Source organism: Chiloscyllium plagiosum, chromosome 36 (assembly GCF_004010195.1).
Source record: "Chiloscyllium plagiosum isolate BGI_BamShark_2017 chromosome 36, ASM401019v2, whole genome shotgun sequence".
In the NCBI taxonomy this organism is placed as follows: Eukaryota; Metazoa; Chordata; class Chondrichthyes; order Orectolobiformes; family Hemiscylliidae; genus Chiloscyllium; species Chiloscyllium plagiosum.
Genome location: NC_057745.1, coordinates 18,926,893 through 18,949,277, shown reverse-complemented (window position 1 = coordinate 18,949,277; position 22,385 = coordinate 18,926,893). Strand labels below are relative to the sequence as shown.

The 22,385-nt window shown below is 40.4% G+C and overlaps 1 protein-coding gene across 6 annotated transcripts in view; it reads left to right on the top strand.

Annotated features, from left to right (window-relative positions):
• Positions 1-22,385, top strand: part of cgnl1 (cingulin-like 1) — a 145,053-nt gene that overhangs the window by 71,818 nt on the left and 50,850 nt on the right. For all 6 annotated transcript variants that reach the window (XM_043677455.1, XM_043677456.1, XM_043677457.1 and 3 more), the window contains one exon: positions 3,295-3,507. In XM_043677455.1, the coding sequence (XP_043533390.1) occupies positions 3,295-3,507 (213 nt within the window). The remainder of the gene's footprint in view (positions 1-3,294; positions 3,508-22,385) is intronic.

The following is a 22,385-nucleotide window of genomic DNA, read 5'->3' as shown; positions in this document are numbered from 1 at the left end:
AGTGAATTTGTACTTGCAGAATTACGTTTTATTTTGCTCAAAGACTGCATGAATCCATTTAAGATTCTGTAAATCCGTTTTTTAGATTAGAATCAGTCTGACTATTGTGGCACAGACAGTCTCACACAGGGCACCTTACACCGTCAATGTATTATCTGGGCCAACATGACACCAATTGTTAAAGTTCATTTGAGAGTGTAACTTTAAAAAAGTTCTGCGATTTACGTATAAAAGAACTGAAATCAACATCATCTTTCTAAAAGATGAGAGACTTAACAAACAATTCAGGCCTTATTCAATATATAATTTCAGTTACATCACACTGTAAACTTTTCCTGTAAACTCTGTGCCTTATGATCTTATACTCCACAACCACCTGATGAAGGAACAGTGCTCGGAAAGCTAGTCCTTCCAAAATAAACTTTTGGACTCTAACCTAGTGTTGTGTAATTTTTAACTTTGTACACCCCAGTCCAACACCGGCTTCTCCAAATCATGTATTAGATTGGAGTGGGCTAGAGTAAAAATGTTCATTTTTACTTTTTGTAATGATTCAGTATAATGCAACTTATTATACTGAATTCATTGGTAAATAATTTTTAAAATATGCACAACATGAATAATTATTTTCAGCTTCCTTCTTGATATTGTTAAGTCAGATTTGAGATTTATTTCAATACTTATTTTGCCTCAAGTTTACTCCGATCTAATATCTTCCATTTCTTACAATATAAAATATTGTTAGCTGGAATGATGGGGCAGCTCAGGTCAGCTTCCGCTTTATGGCTGTGGCCGAGAAAGAAATAAAAAATATATTGCACTTGATTCCTTAATGATGTGAACCTGATACAAGCAGCTTATTGAACATCGACTGTGTTCATAGAACCGAGGGTTAGGGGAAATAATAAGTAAGCTTAATTTATTCTGAGTTCAAATGAGACTGGAGATAATTTTCTTCCTGTCATTAAATCCCTCCATCCCCGTGAGATATTGAATATATTCCAACAATTAATACTGTATGAATTCTTAGCCTTTTCTTTTAAAAATAGGATTGTATGCACTGATAAAGAGCCCCAGATTCAGTTCCAACTTTGTACTGTATTTACTGGTCTCAGCCAGAATAGGAATTGGTGCTGGCTGTCATGGGTTCACTATCCTGTTTTAATTAAATATTGGAAGTTTGTGTGCTGGGTATCAAGTAAAGATTGTTGTTGGCTATAATACCCAGGTAGTTGAGTGTCTGATGATATTTGCTCTCTGAATTCAGACAATGGCTATGAGGCTTGAAATGCTGGCCACTATCTGGTGTTTTGAACCAGATAGTTGAATATTTCTGTAATATTGTACCAACAGGGATTATGGGGTAATAATTCATCAGAAAAAAACACCAATCTTGATCTATTATTTCTTCCCACAAAAGCAGTCTGACCCACAGTACCACGGTTAGGAAGACAAACCTGTGATCGACCTCATACAGAATAGGTATTGGATCCCTTGCAGGTGGTTCTAATCTGACCCACCCCGGATGTCCAATCAACAGAACCAACTGACACCCCTCCCCAAAGAGTCAGAGTTACTATAGCAGCATGCACCTCTACGTGGAGCTAGGGATAGTCATGGTAAAGGCTCCAGTTCCTTCCCGTCGCACTTCTGGGCAGGATTTTCTCCTGCACTTACTTTCTGCCGTTGGTCTACATTGTAACAATTTATAAGTTGATGCTCCACCTGCTTAACCACACTATGAACAACTTTTCTTTGGCCCTCAAGTCCTGGAGAGGGATCTAAACACGTAGCTTTTGACTCAAGAGTCAGCAACATTATCCACTGCCTCACAAAACCTCCTCATGCATTGGAATAACAGGATTCACGTTATAATCTCTAAGAAGAATGACTATTGCAACATGGACCATAAGTGAAATACATGTAATTCAGATCTGTATGCTTTAATTATATACCTATATTACTTAAAAAATGACGTTTTTCTGTAATTTAATTATTTTTGTTCTCCAAATAGCAGCTGTTGTCTATTACATTTGACCTTTAATGACTAGCAGAGTGATAAATCTATGCTCCTAATAGTATGGATTTATCTAATTACAACTAATTTTGCTAAAATAACAATATTACACAGTAACACTCCATATCTTAATTGAAATGCAATTCAGGAACAGGATAGTATTTATACAAACTCTACTTTGCTGCTCCTTCAGACGATTCTACTCAAAAGTTAATCTAAGCTTACTGAAAACCACTGAGCTGTCCAAAGTCACAATGAGTTTGTCCAGTGAACAGCTGAAACAAAAGGTTCAAAGTTTCAGTCTGAGTTTGCACTGTCTCACATGACCTCTACCATTTTGATTGTTGAGACACAGTTAGCCTCGGTGTATCTGAGTTAAGGAGGGAAAGCTGGGCAAGGATCCAACTCCGAATTGCCAAATAGTGGTTTCAACTGAAAGTGAACATGTTTACAGTTTAGTAAGGAATATTGAAGAGGGACATAAGAAACATGACCACTCTCCATTTCCTGCCAGAATAAACATTGTGGAGGTCAGGCTCTTCAACCGATACTTTCACAGATCATAATACAATTTATTATGCTATAGGCTATCCTTAAGCATTGCATTTCAGGTCCAGGATAAATAAATGCCAGTGAAGGAAACATTGAAAACTATCAGAATCCAGGATAATATTGTACGTATTTCAAATCTGAAGAAATCATTGTACGGGGGCGGCATGGTGGCTCAGTGGTTAGCACTGCTGCCTCACAGTGCCAGGGGTCCAGGTTCAATTCCAGCCTCAGGCGACTGTCTGTGTGGAGTTTGCACATTCTCCCCGTGTCTGCATGGGTTTCCTCAGGGTGCACCGGTTTCCTCCGGGTGCACTGGTTTCCTCCCACAATCCAGAGATGTACAGGTTAGGTGAATTGGCCATGCTAAACTACCCATAGTCTTCAGGGATGTGTAGGTTAGGTGCATTAGTCAAGAGCAAATATAGGATAATGTGGTAGGGGAATGGGTCTGGGTAGGTTACTCTTCCAGTAACTAATGATCTGGATTGGGAAGTAGAAAGATTTCAGTGCCTGTCAAACTGAAACTCAGCAGGAGTCAACACCTTCAGGGTAGGAGAAAGAGTTGATATTGTTGCAGATGCAGATTAAAAGGTTAATGAGTTAATTTCTGCAGTCTGTATACTCCTATTTTAAATTATTTTACTAATCATAAAATTGTTTATGTCAAGGGTGTTTATATCTGGGCTGTTCCTGAGAATTTGTTTGAATGCTGTTTCTGGTTCTAGGAGATGATGCAGGCAAAGCAGCAGCTGGAAGAGGTGCTGTTAGCTAAAGAAGATCAGCAGGAGTTGTTGAGGCGAAGAGAAAGAGAGCTGACAGCACTTCGAGGTGTCCTGAAGGAGGAGGTGTCAAACCATGATCGGGAAACTGAAGATCTTAAAGAGTTACATGAAAAGGAGAAACAGAAACTTAGAAACAGCATTGATGATCTCGTCCAGGTGAGTTAGCGATTGGCTTACAAAAGTATCTCTTGGTGATGCTTTGTATGCAGTAGTGGAGCTAATGGAGGGATTTGCAGTAAATTTCCTTTCAATTTGCTTCCCATTTGTGTAATGTACTATCTGAGTAAAAATCCAAAGATGGTGCAAGGAAGTTCCAAATTCTGTCTGACATTACATTGTAAAAGAAACTCACTACATTCTGTAAACACAAATTTTAGCTTAGGAGCCATGAATTTCTTGTCATAGTTTGTACTGAATATTTTAATTAGGTGCAGGTATGTTCCTTTAACAAGTAATTGGCAGAAATAATGTTGGTTTTGTTCCAACATGAAACTTGCCATGTTATGGAATTATAAGATTGTGGCGCAGTTTCCCCTGGCTACTTGTTTGCAAACATCTGCTTGTGTATTTGAGAAGCTACGCGGATATTGGTGCAGATGATATCACATGCTGAGCATCTCTGTCAACGTTGGCACTGTTAATTCTTTAATTTTGCTTCATTCATATTATATAAGGTTTGATACATATGCCAAATTTCTGAAATGAGTGCAGTGGAATCTTCATTGAATCCTATTAATTGTGCAAATAGACCATTCTCTTAATGAGCTATTCTCTGCAGCATTTCACTTTCTGGAAGGAAATGTAATTGTAAGTGACAAGATGAAAGATATGCTTGTTATGTGCTACAATTGGCCTGAAAAGACCCCTGTAAGTAGGTCAGTGTTGTTGAAGGGTTAGGCTATAAATAGAGTATTCTTTACCCTCACTGGCATTTTAGAGATCTATGTTTGCACAATTAAGGTTCAAGGTTAATTACTTAAATTATTTCAAAAACCAAAGAGATTTTTTTCTTTAATCCACAGTAGAGTAAATTAGAAGTTAAAACTAATTCTTGAGCTGCCATTTGAACGTAATTTACATTAGTGTTACAGTTTCAGAATGATTGCATTGCTGTATGTCTGTCACAGGGAAATATTAGGAAAGTGGAACTGTTCTTCTGGGAGGAGACTTGATAGCAGTATTCAAACTTCCGAGGGGTCTGGACAGAATAGATGGAGAAATGTAATTCCTGTTGCTGGAAGAATTGAGACCAGAGAACACCGATTTGAGAAAATTGGCAAAAGCACCAATGACGACAAGAGCAAAACAATTTGAAGTAGCAAGTGTATTGTCTGAGAGTGTGGTGGAGGTGGGATCAGTTGAGGTTTTCAAAGGGGAATTGGATCATTACCTGAATGGGAAAGATTTACAGATCTGTAAGAAAAAGGCAGGAGAGTGGCAAAGGGTGAATTACTATTTCAGCGAGCCAGCACAGATATGACTGGCTGAATATCCTCCTCCTGTACTGTAATCTGTGATTGTACTGCATGCTGCAGAATCAAAGCAATGACTGGGTATGATTTAACTCTGTTCTACATTGGGTTATAGTGATGCAATGTTTATGATATTGAACAAGTATCCTGGGGGGTATTGGGGGGAGGGGTGTTCAGATCCCCAAGTGACAATTCTTGAAATTCACTTTAATAAATCTGGTAATTGTGGACCAGCAGCAGAAAAATGTATCCATTTAACATTGTTGTGTTGTCAAAACAAAGCTGAATGTTCATGAATGTACTGAGCGCTGGGAAATGCTCGCCCCTCTGGTTCAAATCATGTCTTACTCTCTTAAATTTGCCTTCTGTGGTGCCCTAATAATTGGCTTGATCATGTAACAATCAATACATTGGAAACAGCAATCATCTTTTCAGCTAGACTTGAGTAACAAATTCTGTGCTTGTGTATGACACCAATATTAGTGCAAATATTATGCCACAGTTCTGAGCCAAAATATATAGGGAATAAAATGCATTTACCTTTATGGGTCCTCATCCTGTAGTCTATTGTATTCATTTGTCTGTGGAACATATTTTTGAAAGCAGTTGGGTCTAGAACTCGCTCGCTTGTAAGCAGAAGTTAAATGCAGAAGTGCATATTATGATTTTACGTGCAATCTATGTGCATTTATGATAAAGATCTGTGATTACACAGAACCTATGATGTTTAAAGTGGATTTTTTAATATCGATAGTGTGCATAGTATAATTTTTTGATAAATGCAACTACAATATTATCATGGCGCAGGTTATATTTAATCAAACTTCTGGGAGTGTTTGGCCAGATTTTGCTCTTTTTGGGAAAGGTAGCTGCTACCAGCATTTCCAATCTTTGGCGTTTTTTTTTAATATCACTGGTTATTGTACCACGTTCAGCCACATGCCCTTGGTAGTAATATGTCACTTTTATGTTGCTGGAAAAATGGTTTCCCGTAATGGAACAAAATCTATAAATGTGTCATTTACATTAATTTAGCACTATCACTAATTTTTTTGCTGCATTTCTGACATTTTTGTCCTTTTTATTTGAAAGCTACAATTTTGCTATTTTTAATAGCGCGTGCTAATACTATAACCAGATTATTTGCCCCTCTTATTAATTAAATCACAGAAATCATGAAATTACCATTTGTAGCCCGTTGATATAAAAGTAACATATTTAATACAATATAAATATGCAAAGCTTTATATAACAAAATGTTTATTTTTGATCAGCTGTCATGATGGAGAAACAGATTATCACCAGTTTCTTTTGTTAAAATTTGTAAATTTAGGGGTAGACAGTAAGGATGCCAACACAAGTAGGTGTGCTGTAACAAGTATGGAACAATACTATATTTTTATCCACATCAGTCTTGTTTATTGTATAATGACTGCGGCAGTGATTTGCTGCTGCTCTACTTACAGGCCAATGATTTGCAATCAATTAAATCAAACTATGACTTGAATTTTGAAAAATTTCCCATGTTGTATGTTTACAAAGATTGTTCTTTTTTCATGAAAGGGAAACTGTTTCTGGAAGCTCTCTAAATTAACTGCACTGGCAAAAACAGTTTGGCTTCAAGACTTGCAAATGTGGACTTTACTTATTTACTCTTCAATGTTGCAATTGTGTTTGCATGCATACACTGATTTGGTACAGTTTGGACTTTGCAAACTAAATAGTCAATTACGTCTCAGTGAACTGAATTTATTGTAAAGGACTGTAGTTTTTGTTACTGTTTTTTGCTTTTTAGGGGTGGCATGGTAGCTTAGTAACAAAAAGTGTGGTGCTGGGAAAGCACAGTCAGTCAGGCAGCTTCCAAAGAGTAGGACAGTCGGCGTTTCAAACACAGGTTCTTCATCAGGAATATGAAGGGGGGGGGGGGGTGCCAAGCGGGCTGAGAGATAAATAGGAGGGGGGTAGGGCTGGAGAAAAGACAGCTCTATCCAGCTGCTGCCTGTGTAAATCTTAAAAGTCTACTGTACAATTTCTGAATATAGAGGTCCGAGTTCACGTCCAAGAAATAATGGGAAGCGATGAAAATAAACTCCTCAATAAAATGCCTATAATTAAAACAACCCGTGAGTATCGCTATTGGTACATTTTCCACATGGGCTAGTGAACTCAATTCATCCAGGAAGGCTTTGTGCAAGGCAGTTTAAATTGGATTTTATGTACTTAGTGAGAATATATTGCAATGTATTTCCCTAAATAATGCACATTAATTAAGACAACATTTAATAATAATAATTTAATGAATGGTTAATGTGTCAGAGCATTGGAATAGGATAGGCCATTCAGCCCCTTGAACCTGTTCGGCCATTCACCAAGATCATGGGTGATCTGTGGCCTAACCCTATATACTGTATTTGGCCAATATCTCTCTAATACCTTTGTTTAATTAAAATTTATCTATCTCAGATTTAAAATTAACAATTGATCTAGCATCCACTGTGGTTTGTGGAAGAGAATTCCAAACCACAACCACCCTTATGTGCAGAGGTGCTTCCTAATATCTCTCCTGATCAGTTCAGCTCTAATTGGATTCATAGAGATATACAGGACGGAAAAGAACCATATGATCCAACTTGTCCATGCCGACCAGATATCCCAACCCAATCTAGTCCCACAAGCCAACACCCAGCCCATATCCCTCCAAACCCTTCCTATTCATATACCCATTCAGATGCCTTTTAAATTTTGCAATTGTACTAGCCTCTGCCACTTCCTCTGGCAGCTCATTCCATACACATACCACCCTCTGTGTGAAAAAGTTGCCGCTTTAGGTCTCTTTTATATCTTTCCCCTCTCACCCTAAGCCTATGCCCTCTAGTTTTGGACTCCCCGACCCCAGGGGAAAGGCTTTATCTATTTATCCTATCCATGCCCCTCATGATTTTATAAACCTCTATAATGTCACCCCTAAGCCTCTGACACTCCAGGGAAAACAACCCCAGCCTGTTCAGCCTCTCCCTATAGTTCAAATCCTCCAACCCTGGAAACATCCTTGTAAATCTTTTCTGAACCCTTTCAAGTTTCACAACATCTTTCCGATAGGATGGAGACCAGAATTGCACATAATATTCCAGCAGTGGCCTAACCAATGTCCTGTACAATTGCAACATGACCTCCCAACTTCTGTACTCTATATTCTGACCAATAAAGGAATCTACCTGTGACTCCATTTTCAAGGAGCACTCAGGTTCACTCAGCAACACTCCCTAGGACCTTATCATTAAGTGTATAAGTCCTGTTAAGATTTACTTTCCAAAAATGCAGCACCTCGCATTTATCTAAATTAAACTCCATCTGCCACTTCTCACCCCATTGACCCATCTGATCATGATCCCGTTGAAATCTGAGGTAACCCTCTTTGCTGTCCACTACACCTCAGATTTTGGCGTCATCAGCAAACTTACTAACTGTACCTCTTATGCTCACATCCAAATCATTTACATTCTTGGACTATGCTCCCTAATTTTAGAATTTCCAATCAGTGAAAACAGTTTGCCTTTATCTACCCTGTCTTTTCCTTTTAATCTCTTGAACACTTCGATCAGATCACCACTTAACCTTCTAAATTCTAGAGCAAACAGGTCCAGTTTGCAAAATCTATCCTCATAACTCCTGAAGTCCAAGTATCATTCTTGTAAACCTACATTGTACTCCCTTCATGGCTAGTATATCCTTCCTAAGATGTGGTGCCCAGATCTGCTCATAGTACTCCAAGTGGGGTCTAGCCAGAAAGATTGCAGTGTTTGGATTTTAAAATAGTGGCATGTGGGTTTTGGCTATTTTATTGTGAAGGTTTTTTTGCTAAATTAGGTCAGACATTCCTTCAAAATTTAAATAACCTAAAAAACACTAACTTGTATTTTGGGTTTCAGCAGTAGATGAACTGAGCTGGAGATGGATTATTTTAGGGAAGTGGAAGTAGACAATATCGGTGATTGATATTGAGTCAGAGGCTCAGCTTACTGTTGGATGAAGCTCACTTCATTGTTCAGACAGCAATAGAGACTCTCTCAGTTTTCTAGGTCTTGCAAAGTGTTGCCACATTTGCTGATTCCACATACGAGTAAAAAGTATATTTATAGAGTGCTAAACTTTTGTTCCTCAGACTGTGTTTATTCATACTTGGACACACTGGTTATTGATATAGCATTATTTTTTGCAAAAAAAAAGAAACTTTAGTGATAAGATAAAAACACTTTGTCTTACCTCTGCTTTAATAGCTGGAGGTGATGTAATGCCCTAGAATTCCACATACACTCTGTCTGTACTATCTTAACACATGAAACTGCTCTGCATTAACCACTGACATAGGTGTGACTTGCAGCAGTAAGCAGATATAATGACTACACGGGCAGGTAAATTTGGGCCACTATAGAAACACCTTTGTGTTTGAGCTCATTAATTATGGATGCCCGACAGCAATTAGCTGGCGGACTTCATTTATGCCACTGATTCCATTCACACTGGAAACATAATTGGGTGCAGTATTATAGCTGGGATAAAGTAACTGGATTCACCATTATATGAACACAGGAATCCAGCTCAGAGATGTTCATCTTAAATTAACTTAAGGGAGCAGTGTTAGAAAGGGGCTTTTGGGTCAGACTGAGGGCTGGAGAGGTAAGATATGACAAAACTTAAGTGGAGAAGAGATAGCTTTTCAATGACAATAGTTGCCAAGCTAAGCTTGCTATTTGTTGTCTGAAGAAACAATGGGCGCAAGTGGTTTTCTCACAAAGGTCAATGTTTATACAGTTGAATTCTTATACCAACAGGTATTAATAGTTGGGAATGGTTGACATATCCAGCTTTGAATTTGCTGTCCCTAATTGGCATTTAATATGCAGTATACTGTTTAAAAACCCCGAACAGTGTAAATATCTGTGTACTGCTGATGTCTTTGATGACTTTTGAGTGCCTTTGATTGTTTCATAATTTTTATTGTTTTCTTATGATCCCTTATGCATGAGAACCAGCAGCTTTCAAGTTGGTTACACCCATGTATTTGTGCGCATTTTACTGAATGCATAAAGCCAGGATGGATACCAGTGATCCCTGTGGAATTTCTAAATTGCAGAAGGGGAAAGAACCTGCAAAACAAGCTGTTCAAACAAAGATTGCTTTTGTTAATGATTTACTCTATGGCTGTTGATGATAAATAGAAGTAATGACCTTGACTGGACAGAAGAACATGTTTTTACAATTAAGCATTCTAAACCTGAATTTCTAATTAACGTGACGATCTAGGAACATTGCACATTCGGTGTCTAATACGTTGAAATTCTCAAGTTTGTATTTAGTTCATTACTTGCCTTTATGTAGCTACCATGGGCCACTCAAGATATATTTGTTTATAAATTTGTTTGCTGTATCAATGGCAAATTGCTAAAGTTACATTTGCTGTTAACTTGGGGGGTGCCTACACTGAGAATGGTAGAGATTTTCCTTGTACTGTATTTGATTTGAAGGTTGAAATAATTTATGTATATTTGTCTCCTCATTATTCAATTACATTTTCAGCAAAAGTACATGCAGTACACATTTCTAGTTTTGAAGCCATTGTATATTTGGTTGTATGTCTGACATGGGTTTCTCAGTCTGGCTGCTTGCGTGTTAAAGGATTGAACCCATTTGTTTAGTCCTGGTCTCATGGTAGCTTCACTTTCACCCTTGTTGTGAAAAGGAAAGAAATTTGAGAAATCACTGCTAACGTTACATCTCAAACTAAATTTCTCAGCCTCACATTAAATTTAAAATAAATTACATTTCTCCCATGAGATACTTAGATACTTTGAAATTCAAAGTGTACAAATGCATACTTTTGTACTTCAAATTACTGATGTTACTTTACTGCTATCTACCACCAGTCTCAGAAACCTCTGAGAGTTAAAAACTGGACATGCTGCAGATTATTTCATAAAATATTCAATCAGCAACTTTCAAATGGAAAGTTTTGACCAGAATGGAAAAATGACTCAATAATCCTGCCAAAACTTCAAAATAGAAAGCAAAATCTTTTTTTTTCATGACCTATGGCCAGTGTTTGATTTGTTTGGAAACAAAACTGCCAATGGTCATATCTGTCTCCCTGTAGACTGCCACAGAACAATACAGTCGAGAATGGGAATTTGCCAGTGAAGAGTTTGAACCTGTGTCCCATTACTCCTGTGTTGCAACTATTCCATTTTGTACACAATATGGAATTTCAGACATAAACATTTAATTGTCTTAAAGACATGGCACTGTACAAAATTTCACGAAATACTTTCTGTGTGCCTTCATTATTTTGTCAAGGTTTTGGTTGGTATGTTTGAGAAGCAGCTTTTTTGCCAACATTAGTAGGCCTATTTCAATTTAAATGTACAGCTGACTCTGATTAGTTCAAATTGCCCACTCCCCATCTCTATTTTCTGTTAAACAATAACAACCAACACAATCCCAATGCAGTGGTCGTGTTCCTACATCTGTGTTGGAAGGTCAAACCACATCTCAGGATGTTAAGGCCTCAGAGGTGTGTCATTAAACTTTTATATAAATCTTCCAGTTTTTTTTTTTAGAATCTCGTATTACTTTAAAAAAATGTAAAGTTGATATACTTTATGTGGCTCTTCAGTTATTAGCATCATTGAATGGGTCTTGCACAGCCGACAGCGGCTTATAAGTAGGGCTGCTGGATAGCTCGAGTGCAGAAATGTCTAGGTCGCACTAAACAGAGCAATAAAGACATAGAGATGTACAGCACGGAAACAGACCCTTCGGTCCAACTTGTCCATGCTTACCAATATCCTAACCTAATCTAGTCCCATTTGCCAGAACTTGGCCCACATCCCTCTAAACCCTTCCTATTCACATACCCATCCAGATGCCTTTTAAATGCTGTAATTGTTCCCGCCTCTACCACTTCCTCTGGCAGCCCATTCCATACACACACTATCCTCTGCATCAAACAGTTGCCCCTTAGGTCCCTTTTATATTTTTCCCCTCTCACCCTAAACCTATGGCCTCTAGTTCTGGACTCTCCCTCCCCAGGGAAAAGGCCTTCTCTACTTATCATCTTCATCCCCCTCATGAATTTATAAACCTCCATAAGGTCACCCCTCAGCCTCCGATGCTCCAGGTAAAACAGCCCCAGAGCCTATTCAGTGTGATGTAGTGGTAATATCACAGACTAATAATCCAGATGCCCAGACTGATTCTTGGGGTAATACTTGGGGGACACTGGTTCAAATCTTAACATACAATTAATTAATAAAATTCATTAATCTGGAATTAAAAATCAGTGTCCGCAATCATCATGAAACTATCATGGTTTGTTGAAATAGCCAGTAAGTTTGGTAATGTCCATAGGGAAATAAATCTGCTACCCTTACCCAGCCTCGCTAATGAGTGACTCCAAACCCACAGCAACGTGGTTGTAAACTGGCCTCTTAAATGCCCTTGCAGGACAATTAGGGATGGGCAACAAATGCTGGCCTTGCCCACGACACCCTCATCCCATGAAGGGGTGAATGAAAATTGTTCAGTTTTTCTACGGAACCTCTAGTGATAGCAACACGCTGCATCAGCATGCTGTTGATGTGACCCAATATTATGAAGCTATGTGTATCCTGCCTAAATAGTGTAGGGCTGAAATATCATCATAGTGCCATAACAGTGCACCCAGTTTGCAGGCACATCAACTGCACACAAAGTACTCAGTGGTTAGCACTGCTGCCTCACAGCGCCAGGGACCCGGGTTCCATTCCAGCCTCAGGCAACTGTCTGTGTGAAGTTTGCACGTTCTCCCTGTGTCTGCATGGGTTTTCTCTGGGTGCTCCGGTTTCCTCCCACAGTCCAAAGATGTGCACGTCAGGTGAATTGGCCACACTAAATTGCCCGCAGTGTTAAGTGCATTAGTCAGGGGTGAGTGGAGGGGAATGGGTCTGGGTGGGTTGCTTTACGGAAGGTTGGTGTGGACTTGTTGGGCTGAAGGGCCTGTTTCCACACTCTAGGGAATCCAATCTAATCTAAAATAATAAAGATAAAAGCTGGAGAGCAATACCGTTACCCAATGCTACCAAGACGCAGTTTGTGAAATAAAACAGGTCTGAGTTTGATATGAGTGATTTCATAGACTTAGTATACCAGTTTATTCATTGCTTTATTTTTTTTTCCATTAAATATTTCAAACATGGCTGCAAATTGAATGGTTGGTTTGTTCCTTACATCAACAAAACACTGATGTCTTTCAAGTTAGCCTTGCATGGGCCCTGGCCATTCAGTGATACTTTGCCAAATAACCATTTGCCTATGTAAGTTTTTGTTTCTAGCTATTTTTGGTAATCAGCTAATGATCTTTAAAAAAAACCAGCAGTAGTAACCTCAGACAGTGGTTTTCTCGCTAATTTAGAGGTACTGAAGTCAGTTGAGGATATCCTCTTGTCAGCCTGTTATGACACACCTCTGAAGTAGGTGGGACTGGAACCTAGGCCTCAGAGGTAGAAACACCTCCACTTGATAAGACCGCTCAATGCAAATTGGCTATAAATAATTCAGGTAACATGTATCTTACATATATGCATACAGGAATCCAACTCTCAGAAATCCCATAAGGCAACACAAAATACCTTTGTTCAAGTACTTTAACTTCATGTGACATTTTCCTAGTCAGCTATTTTTATATACTAGTTTGACCAGCTACTTATCTTAACATGTATCAGCCTTTTTTATTGGTTCCCCTTAATTATCCAACTCTTCCAGGACCACCATCTTGTGATTGATTGTCTGGTTTCCTCCTGTGTCTCTGTCCCTCTCCCTAATCATGCCTTCTCTTAATTATATCTTTTCGCATGACTTGCAGCCTCACGGGTAGTTTGCAAAGACGAGCAGATCCCAAGATTTAGGAGCTTTGAGTTTTAAGCCAAGGCTTCCTACAAATGTCTCCTTAATTGCCGACTATTGCTGTGATGTTGTTGACTGAATGATTTCCATGTTGTACATTTCAGAATTTCTTCAAGTTAAAATAGAACTTTATTAGTATTAGCCCAAAGCCACCTCCATTCCTAATGTGGGGTGGATGCTTAAACAGAGAAGAAACAAGCTGACAATGGTTTGCCTTTGTGGAGTTGTTTATAAACTGTAGTGTGATTCCTGTTCCAGACCTATCATGCAATTTTGCACAGCAGGTAATAGGGAAACTGATTGAACTGAGCTTCCTCCTCAACTATGACTGAGGGAAAAAAAAATGGGTGTTGCTTCTGAGGGCCACCCATTTATACTTATATTGGAATGCATTTTATCAGATATTAGCTAAGTCTTATTTCAGTGAGTTTCATGCAAAGTTTCTCTCTGCGAGTCCTAGTCAGTTTTCTCATGCTGTTGTTTCAAACCCAGCTGATTATCTTGCACTGTGCCCCCGTGGCATCCTGCTTGCCATTTTCTCCCAGTCATCACAGGCAGAGGTCCTGACTCCTGCTGGATACGGCATCAGCACCATCTTTAAAGTCCAGCGATGTACTCAGCCAAATCCCAGCTGCCTGGCATGGATTCTATCAGTTGTCATAAAAACATCAGGCAGATGGAAATTGGCAGCCTGCTTTGCCAACAGGAACGCAGCAGTCCATGTGAAGGGCAGTGGGAGGGGGGAAGGGGAGTGCACGGTTTGCCTTCTCAAATGAAGAGCCAGCAGGAGCAGACCATTTGGTTCCTTGAGCCTGCTCCACGATTCTAGATGATCACGACTGAACTGATTGATTATGGCATGAGCTCCGTAACGTTTCCTGCCTGCCTCCATCACCCCCAGTTCTCTTGCAGGTCAGCAATTGGTCTAAATCAGCATTGCATATATTCAATTAACATGCCAGGATAGGGAATTCCAAAAATTAAGCCACCCTGTGGAAATAGATTCCTTGTTTCCATCTTTAATGGGGAACCCCTCCCCCCATTGTGAAACTGTGCCTCCCCACCTCAGCACTCCTCAGGTTTAGATTATCCTTCATGGGGAATATTCTCTCCTTATCTACTCTGTGAAGAACCTCCCCCCAAAAGAATCTTACGTGTTTTTGGAATCATGGAACCCTATAGTGCGGAAGCAGGCACTTTGGCCAATTGAGTCTCAGTCTGCACCGACCGTCCGAAGAGCACCCAACCCCTCCCCTTTCCCCATATCCTTACATTTTGCATGGCTAATCAAACTTAACCTAACATCCCTGGATTGTGGGAAGAAACTTGAGCACTGGGAGGAAACACACACAGACATGAGATATGCAAGCTCCACACAGACAATCACCCAAGGCTGGAATCAAACCTGGATCGTTGGCTCTGTGTGGCAATAGTGCTAACCTCTGAGCCATCATGCCACCATTTTAAGAAGATCAATCCTCACTCTTCTAAACTCCAATGAGTTTTAGGCCCAAGCTGCTCAGATATTCCTTACAAATCAACCCCATCATCTCAGAAATCAGCTTAGTCAACCTTCTCTGAACTGAACAGGTGAATATAAATGATCGTATGACATTGTTTTAGTGAGCAAGGGAGTTACTTTCAGAGTCCTGGCCAAAATATGTCCCATTATTAACATAACAAAAGCAGATTATCTGGTCATTTTCACATTGCAACTTCGAGGAGCTTGTCCTCTGCAAATTTCTTTAATAGCAACATTGACTACATTTCCAAAGTACATCATTGGCTGTAAATGTTTTTTGATGCCTGTAAGAAGTGTGATAGATATGCAAGACTTTCTTTTCCTTTTCCAAATGGTAATGTGACTGCATTATATCCTTAAATTACAAATTTCACTGGAGAAGCTAGCTCATTTGTAAGGCACAGCATTTTCCTAAGAGGAGCTGCACTTTCTGTAAAGCTTGCTAAACCAGTCTCTCATGCATTCCTCGAGTGCCAGTTTGATTTCATTGTAGTAAAGTCATCATTGTTTTTCAGAACTGGTATTACTACATTGAGATAAAGACACAGGAATATGAAAATATGTAGGAGATTTGTAAACAGAGGCATTGGGTTGAGTCTCATCCCTAGTGAAACAGATAGCCTTTCTGGCAGAAAATAAAGACAAAGCTTGCATTTATACAGAATCTTTCACATTCTCCAGATATGCCAAAGCACTTTCTGGTCAAATACATACTTTTGCAGTGAGGAAGAAGTTATTGCAGAATATTATCTACAAGTAAAAATTAATTAAATGAAAGCTGATTTCCTGTTTCAGTGGTATTTGAGGGTTAAGTGTTGGCCAGGTCACCAAGTGAACTCCCCATTCTTCCTCAAAAATGGCAGGGGATCTTTTACCCTCACGTACAAAAGCAGATGGGACCTCAGGTTTAACACTTCAAATGAGAAGCCAAAAGCAGCGATGATGATCATGCCATACTATACATTATTAGTAGTTATTAATTGACAGCTTGGGTTATCAGCATTGCTAAGTATGTAAAATATAATAAAGGCCTTTTACAACGTTTTAAGAATATAGCACCAAATGTATTAACACTGGGGAGCTGTATGAAAGAGATTTGGTGAATTGCCCAGAGTCTGACAGGGAAGTTGAAAGAACAAAACTTTACTTTCTTCTCTTTTCTAAAGCTGCTTGAACTTATCAAACAGTTGTGACAGCAATTTGGTTTAGACTCTCAATTCAGTTCTCTAGTGAACTTGTAAAGTGGTTCCATTTCAATCCTGTTGGGTTTTGAAAACATTTAATTACTGGATGAGAGCGTTATTGGCTAGGCCAGCATTTATTGCCTGTCCCAGAGGGCAGTTAAGAATCAACCACTTTGCTATGCGTCTGGAGTTGCATGTAGTCCAGGCCAGGTAAGGATGGCACTTTCCTTTCCAAAAGGACATTAGTGAACCAGATGGGTTTTGCAATTGCTTCTTGGTCACCATTAGACTCTTAATTCCAGATTTTTGTTGAATTCAAGTTCCACCATCTGTTGTGGCAGAATTCGATCCCTGGTCCCCAGAACGTTACCTGTGTCTCTAGATTAACAGTCCAGCAATAATACCACTAGGCCATTGCCTCCCCTGGTGATATGTTTAAATGATTTAAATGATTTATGCATTTATTGCATGTGCTTTCTTGTTTTTTAACATTGTGATCAAATGCCAAATTGACCTGGCAATTGTTGGAGTACCTCACATAGTATTTTAGATTAGATTAGATTACTTACAGTGTGGAAACAGGCCCTTTGGCCCAACAAGTCCACACCAACCCTCCACAGAGCAAACCTACATCTACCCCTTCACCTAACACTACGGCAATTTAGCATGGCCAATTCACCTAACCTGCACATCTTTGGACTGTGGGAGGAAACCGGAGCACCCGGAGGAAACCCACGCAGACAAGGGGAGAATGTGCAAACTCCACAGACAGTTGCCCGAGGCGGGAATTGAACCCAGGTCCCTGGCGCTCTGAGGCAGCAGTGCTAACCACTGTGCCACCGTGCTGCCCTATTTCTGACATTCATGGATTGGATCCCAGCTGTGATTTGTATTAAAATGATAGAGGTTTTCCGTGAGCAGAAAATCAAGCCAAAACAAAATGGTCTGGATATTCCTCAACATATTGGATATGTATCGACTGTTATATTGGCTGTGTCTAGGCTCCACATCTGAAACAGGCTGGCAGGAGCAGGCATAGGCCATTCAGCCCATTGAATTTGCTCTTACCATTTGAGAAGGTCATGGCTGATCTGATCTGGTCTCACTTTCCTATCTTTTCCCCATGATCATTAAATCCTTTACTGGTATGACACGGAGACAGACAGTCTTTCTACCTCTGTATTTGCAACATAGTAGAACCATCAAAGGCTCCCAAAACATAGCTTTCCTGTCCTTGCCTTTCCAGAAGCTGGTGTATCAGATTAGGCAGGAGGTTTCAAATTTTCATGCTGCTTCGGCAGTAGCCCAGAACAATCTCTCATAAATTAAAAAAAAGCACTTGAATTCTGCTCCCACCCTGATCGACTCATCCTGAGGCCACATTCACCATTCAGAATCTGCCAGCTGCTGAAACACAGGGTCTCCTACAGACTTACTGGAACCAACTCCCAGATACTGACCTTGTTATTAGTCACATTCTGCTCTCTGTGTAAACATAATGCTGTTCAAGGGGGTGGTGGGGACGGGGACACTGTGTCTGTTAAAACCTTTTGATCAAGGCTCAGACTTTAAATAGCCTCCAGGCCTGGTCTCACAACAAACAAACTTGCATGGATCTGTTGTTTTTGTTTTAACCCAAAACTTTGTCCCAAAGTCCACCAAGTCATTTGTGGTCCACAATTCTAAATTGTGCATTATTTTTTGTATTATTCTTTTATCAGTCAGTGAGCGTTCCAACACTTGGTGATGAAAAAAATCTGTCTTTCCCAACCTTGAAGATGGTTAACACAGCCCTGTGTCTTCATATCAAACTTTAAATAGTCAGTTTTTTAAAATTGCACATAATGTAATTCAAGTCTAATAATGCTCATTTCTTAACCATGATGGGCACTGTTTGATATCTCTTCAATAAGTTAATCACAAAAAAAGGAAAAAGTTCACTTGTCAAAAATATTTCAGCCATTTTCATTTGAATATTCATCACAAATGTTCCCTAGTTTTCTTTGGATCTTTTAGAAGAGTATTGTGCTGAAATGATTGGAAATTTAAAATGGAAACATTAGGCTTACAAGGCAGGTCATTCAGCATCTGATGGAGCAACTAGTCAGTATTTTGGATTTGTTCCTTTCTTTAGAGCTGAAAATTTTCAGCTGAAGATCATCTTGATATTGCCAATCTGCACGATGTCTTCGGCCTCTCTGCAGATGGAGCATAGTCTAGATACACCTGGTTGCGGCCACTCAAAGATCGGATTTCCTGTTTGTGTCCCGCACATTCTCAGTCAGACCTACTGATGCCGAGCCAGTGTTATTCTCTGACCACTGCCTCCTGCTGACTAACTGTCACCTAGAATGCGATCAGTGGGTCAGCAAGGAAACTTGGAAGCCTAATGTGAAACTGTTGACCCCAGAAAACATTGAGAAGCTCAAAAGTGATTACGCAGATTGGAGAACTCTGAAGCCCCTCTTTGGGTCTCCATCAGACTGGTGGGAAACGGTCAAGGGGAACATCAAGAGATTTTTGTCCTCAAAGGCTTCCAGAAGGCAAGAGAGAGATAGGGAAAACTGTTGAAACTCCAGAACAGCGTGCAGAATCTACTCCTGCTGCAGACAATGGCAGTCAATGTCAAGGAGCCTCTCCAAGAGGTAAGCCTCGCTCTTTGCCTCAGAGGTCTCCAAAGATAGTCTTCCGGCCCAGGGTCTGCATTGTGGAGCAGGATAAGACATTCTTGCATTCCTTTCTCCAGAAGGTGCGCAAGGAGAGCTCCGTGCTCAGCAGCCTGAAGGAAGAAGATGGCTTGGTAACGTCATCTCAGTCTGACATCCTGAGAATCAGCAATTCCTTTTATGCCGGTCTGTATGACGCAAAGCCCACAGACAGCATGGCCTCTCCGTCGTTCCTCTCTTCTATCACAGATCCGAGACAACAGTGTGCAGGAGAGGCTGGGCCAGGCGTTATCTCTGGATGATCTGACCAAGGCCCTTGAGTCCTCAGAAAAGAATAACACTCCCAGAAGGGACAGCTTACCAGCCGATTTGTATTCAGCTCAATGAGACTTGATTGGCCAGAATCTGCTGGACGTCTCCAAAATTATGCTTCTGATTAATATGCGAATCCGTGGGGAAAGGTATCATCACCTTTATCTGCAAGCAGGAGGGGGAGAAGGATGAAATTAGAAATTGATGACCAATTTCACTGCTGAATGCAGACTACAAAATCCTACAGTCATCGTCAACCGGGTCAGGTCTGCTCTGGGAACAGTGATTTACCCCAACAAAATCTGTGCTGTACCCGTCTGGACCATGTCTAAGAGCCTCGTGCTCCTCGTGTACCAGGACAAGGCCTTTGACAGGGCATCACACACCTGCATGTGGGACACGCTCTCCAAAATGGGTTTTGGGGAGGGGATTTGCAATTGGATCTGACTGCTCTACACCAACATCGTTATTGCAGTCTCAGTCAATGGATGGGAAACCTAAAGATTCCCGATCAGATCTCTCTCCTTCCTCCTCTGTGTGCTGTATTGAGCCTTTTGCCGGCTTCATTAGGGAAGGATGTGAGCCTGCAAGGAGTGACTATTCCAGGAAGCGGAGACCTGCAGCTCAAAGCCTCTCTGTACATGGATGATGTTGCTGTTTGCTGCTTGGATCTGCTATCAGTGTGCAAACTCGTGACCATCTGAGACCAGTTCAAACTGGTATCAAGGTAAATTGATACAAGAATGAGGCTGTGTTCTTTGGGAACTGGGCCAACCAATCTTTTAATCCCCTTCATCGGGACAGATTACCTGAAAGTGCTGGGAATGTGGAGGGGCCCGGGTGTGTGCCAAAAACTTGGGAGGAGAGTATCACTAAGGTGAGGCAGAACCTGAGCTTTTGGGTGCACCGATCCCTCTCCATTGCAGGTTAAAACCAGGTCATCAAATGTGAGGTACTCTCTGTTGTTGTACGTGGCGCAGGTCTGGTCCATTCCCCAAACTTGTGCCACTGCAATTACCTTGGACCAAAGTCCATCAGGAAGTGGTCAGCACATAGCATCCTTGAGACTTTGCAGGAGAAAAAGAGGGTGGATCCTGTCGCGTTGTTTCCTGAGCAGACTGTCAAAGTCATTTGGCAGAATGCCTCATCACCGGAACTTTCCAACAAGCATCAGGACGTTACTTGGCAGGTGGTGAGAAGGGCACTACCTGTGAGATCCTTCGCGTAGGCCCAGACTCTCCGTGTCACTGTCACTGCCCTCGAAGTGGCTCTAGTGGGATAGAGACTGTCTCACATCTTCTGGAGAGAGATTCAGTGGTTTTCATCTAGGTTCATCCCAGTAACTCTGTGACGCAGGACTCTGTGCTCTACGGTCTGTTCCCCAGGATGTGCACACAGACAAACTTCAACTGTGCCTAGAGGACCATCACCTTAGTCAAAGATGCTGTTTGGTCTGCCCAAAACTTGTTGGCCTTTCAGAGCCAAATGTTGACCTCAACCGAGAGTTGAAGACATTCCAAGATCCAGGACTATGTGCTGTGGGATGCATTAAAGTTCGGGGTAGAAGTTGCCAAGGCACAGTGAGGAAAGATCACTGTCAGAGGCCTTTCTCCTGAAATTAAATGGGACTCCATTGTTATCAGACCCTGCTGGTGTCTCAAGTACATGTAAATATAGTCTTGTATAATCGTGTTGGATAGAGTCAAACTCTGGTGTTTGTTTGTTTCTCCATATGCTACTGTACAGAACTGATCTGCTTCAATGACTATGCAGGTGTTTAAAGATATTTTATTAATAAAATATATTTTTGAAATAATTTTTTAAAAACTTAATGTGAAAAAGCCGTTCATTCTGAACCTCAGAATCCATTTTAGGGACATGCCTGAGGCTGGGTTACCATCTCTTTTGTTTAATAAACAGAATATTTTACTGGTGAATAGGTGTTCTAGACATTCTTTTCATCACAGAAGGCTTTTATAATTTGGATGGATCCTGCATTCTCTTCGGAGGCCTGACATAATTCAGTGTCACTGGCAAAATATTCTCTTGAGGATTTTGCTGAAATATCAAAACATTACTTTTGGTAACAGCTTTGGGTGGAGAATGGACATATTGTAAACGAGGTAGAGAACTGTGGGTGGGGAAGTGATAAAATGTGGAATCTTGGCAAGGAATATTCACTGAAGAGATAATCCCTGTGAAAGCATGATTATACAGATTTCTAATGCTGTGCTAAACATAAAAAGCAAGAATAAATAGCAACTGATACATTAAATTTAAAATGGATTAGAAATCTTCAATCCTCCAGATGCTGATTTTAAACATACCTTTTAAAGAACCTATTGTCATTTGCCTATAGCTACTTTTTAACTGCTTGGTTTACAAATATAGTGTGCATCATTCATTCTGAAGACATTTCTCTTAGTCACTTTTTCTACAAGTACGATGTTTTCTGCGTTCTCCACTGCGTATTAATACTGCAAGATCTGATCGTTTTGTTGCAGTGTCCTTTTGGGGAGTGTAAATAAAGTTGGTTCAATAAAAGGCACTTGCTGTGAATCCACATGGTGAGTTTTCTTTCAGTGGCACTACACAACATCCACTTCTTCGCAAAACTTGAATGGAATGGAAGTAAAACTTCTAAAATGGGGACAAGTGAAAGATTATTTGTTTTAAGTTTTGTTTTGAAGAGGTGTTGGAATTTTGTTAATGAAAGTTGATGAGGAACTTGATGCATTTTTCAGGATTAGAGTGGTGCGGAAAAGCACAGCAGGTCAGGCAGCATCGGAGGAGCAGGAAAATCGACGTTTTGGGCAAAAGCCCTTCATCAGGAATGAGGCTGGGAGCTTCGGGGGTGGAGAGATAACTGGGAGGGGATGGGGCTAGGGGGAAGGTAGCTGGGAGTGCAGTAGGTGGATGGAGTTGGAGGTGAAGGTGGTAG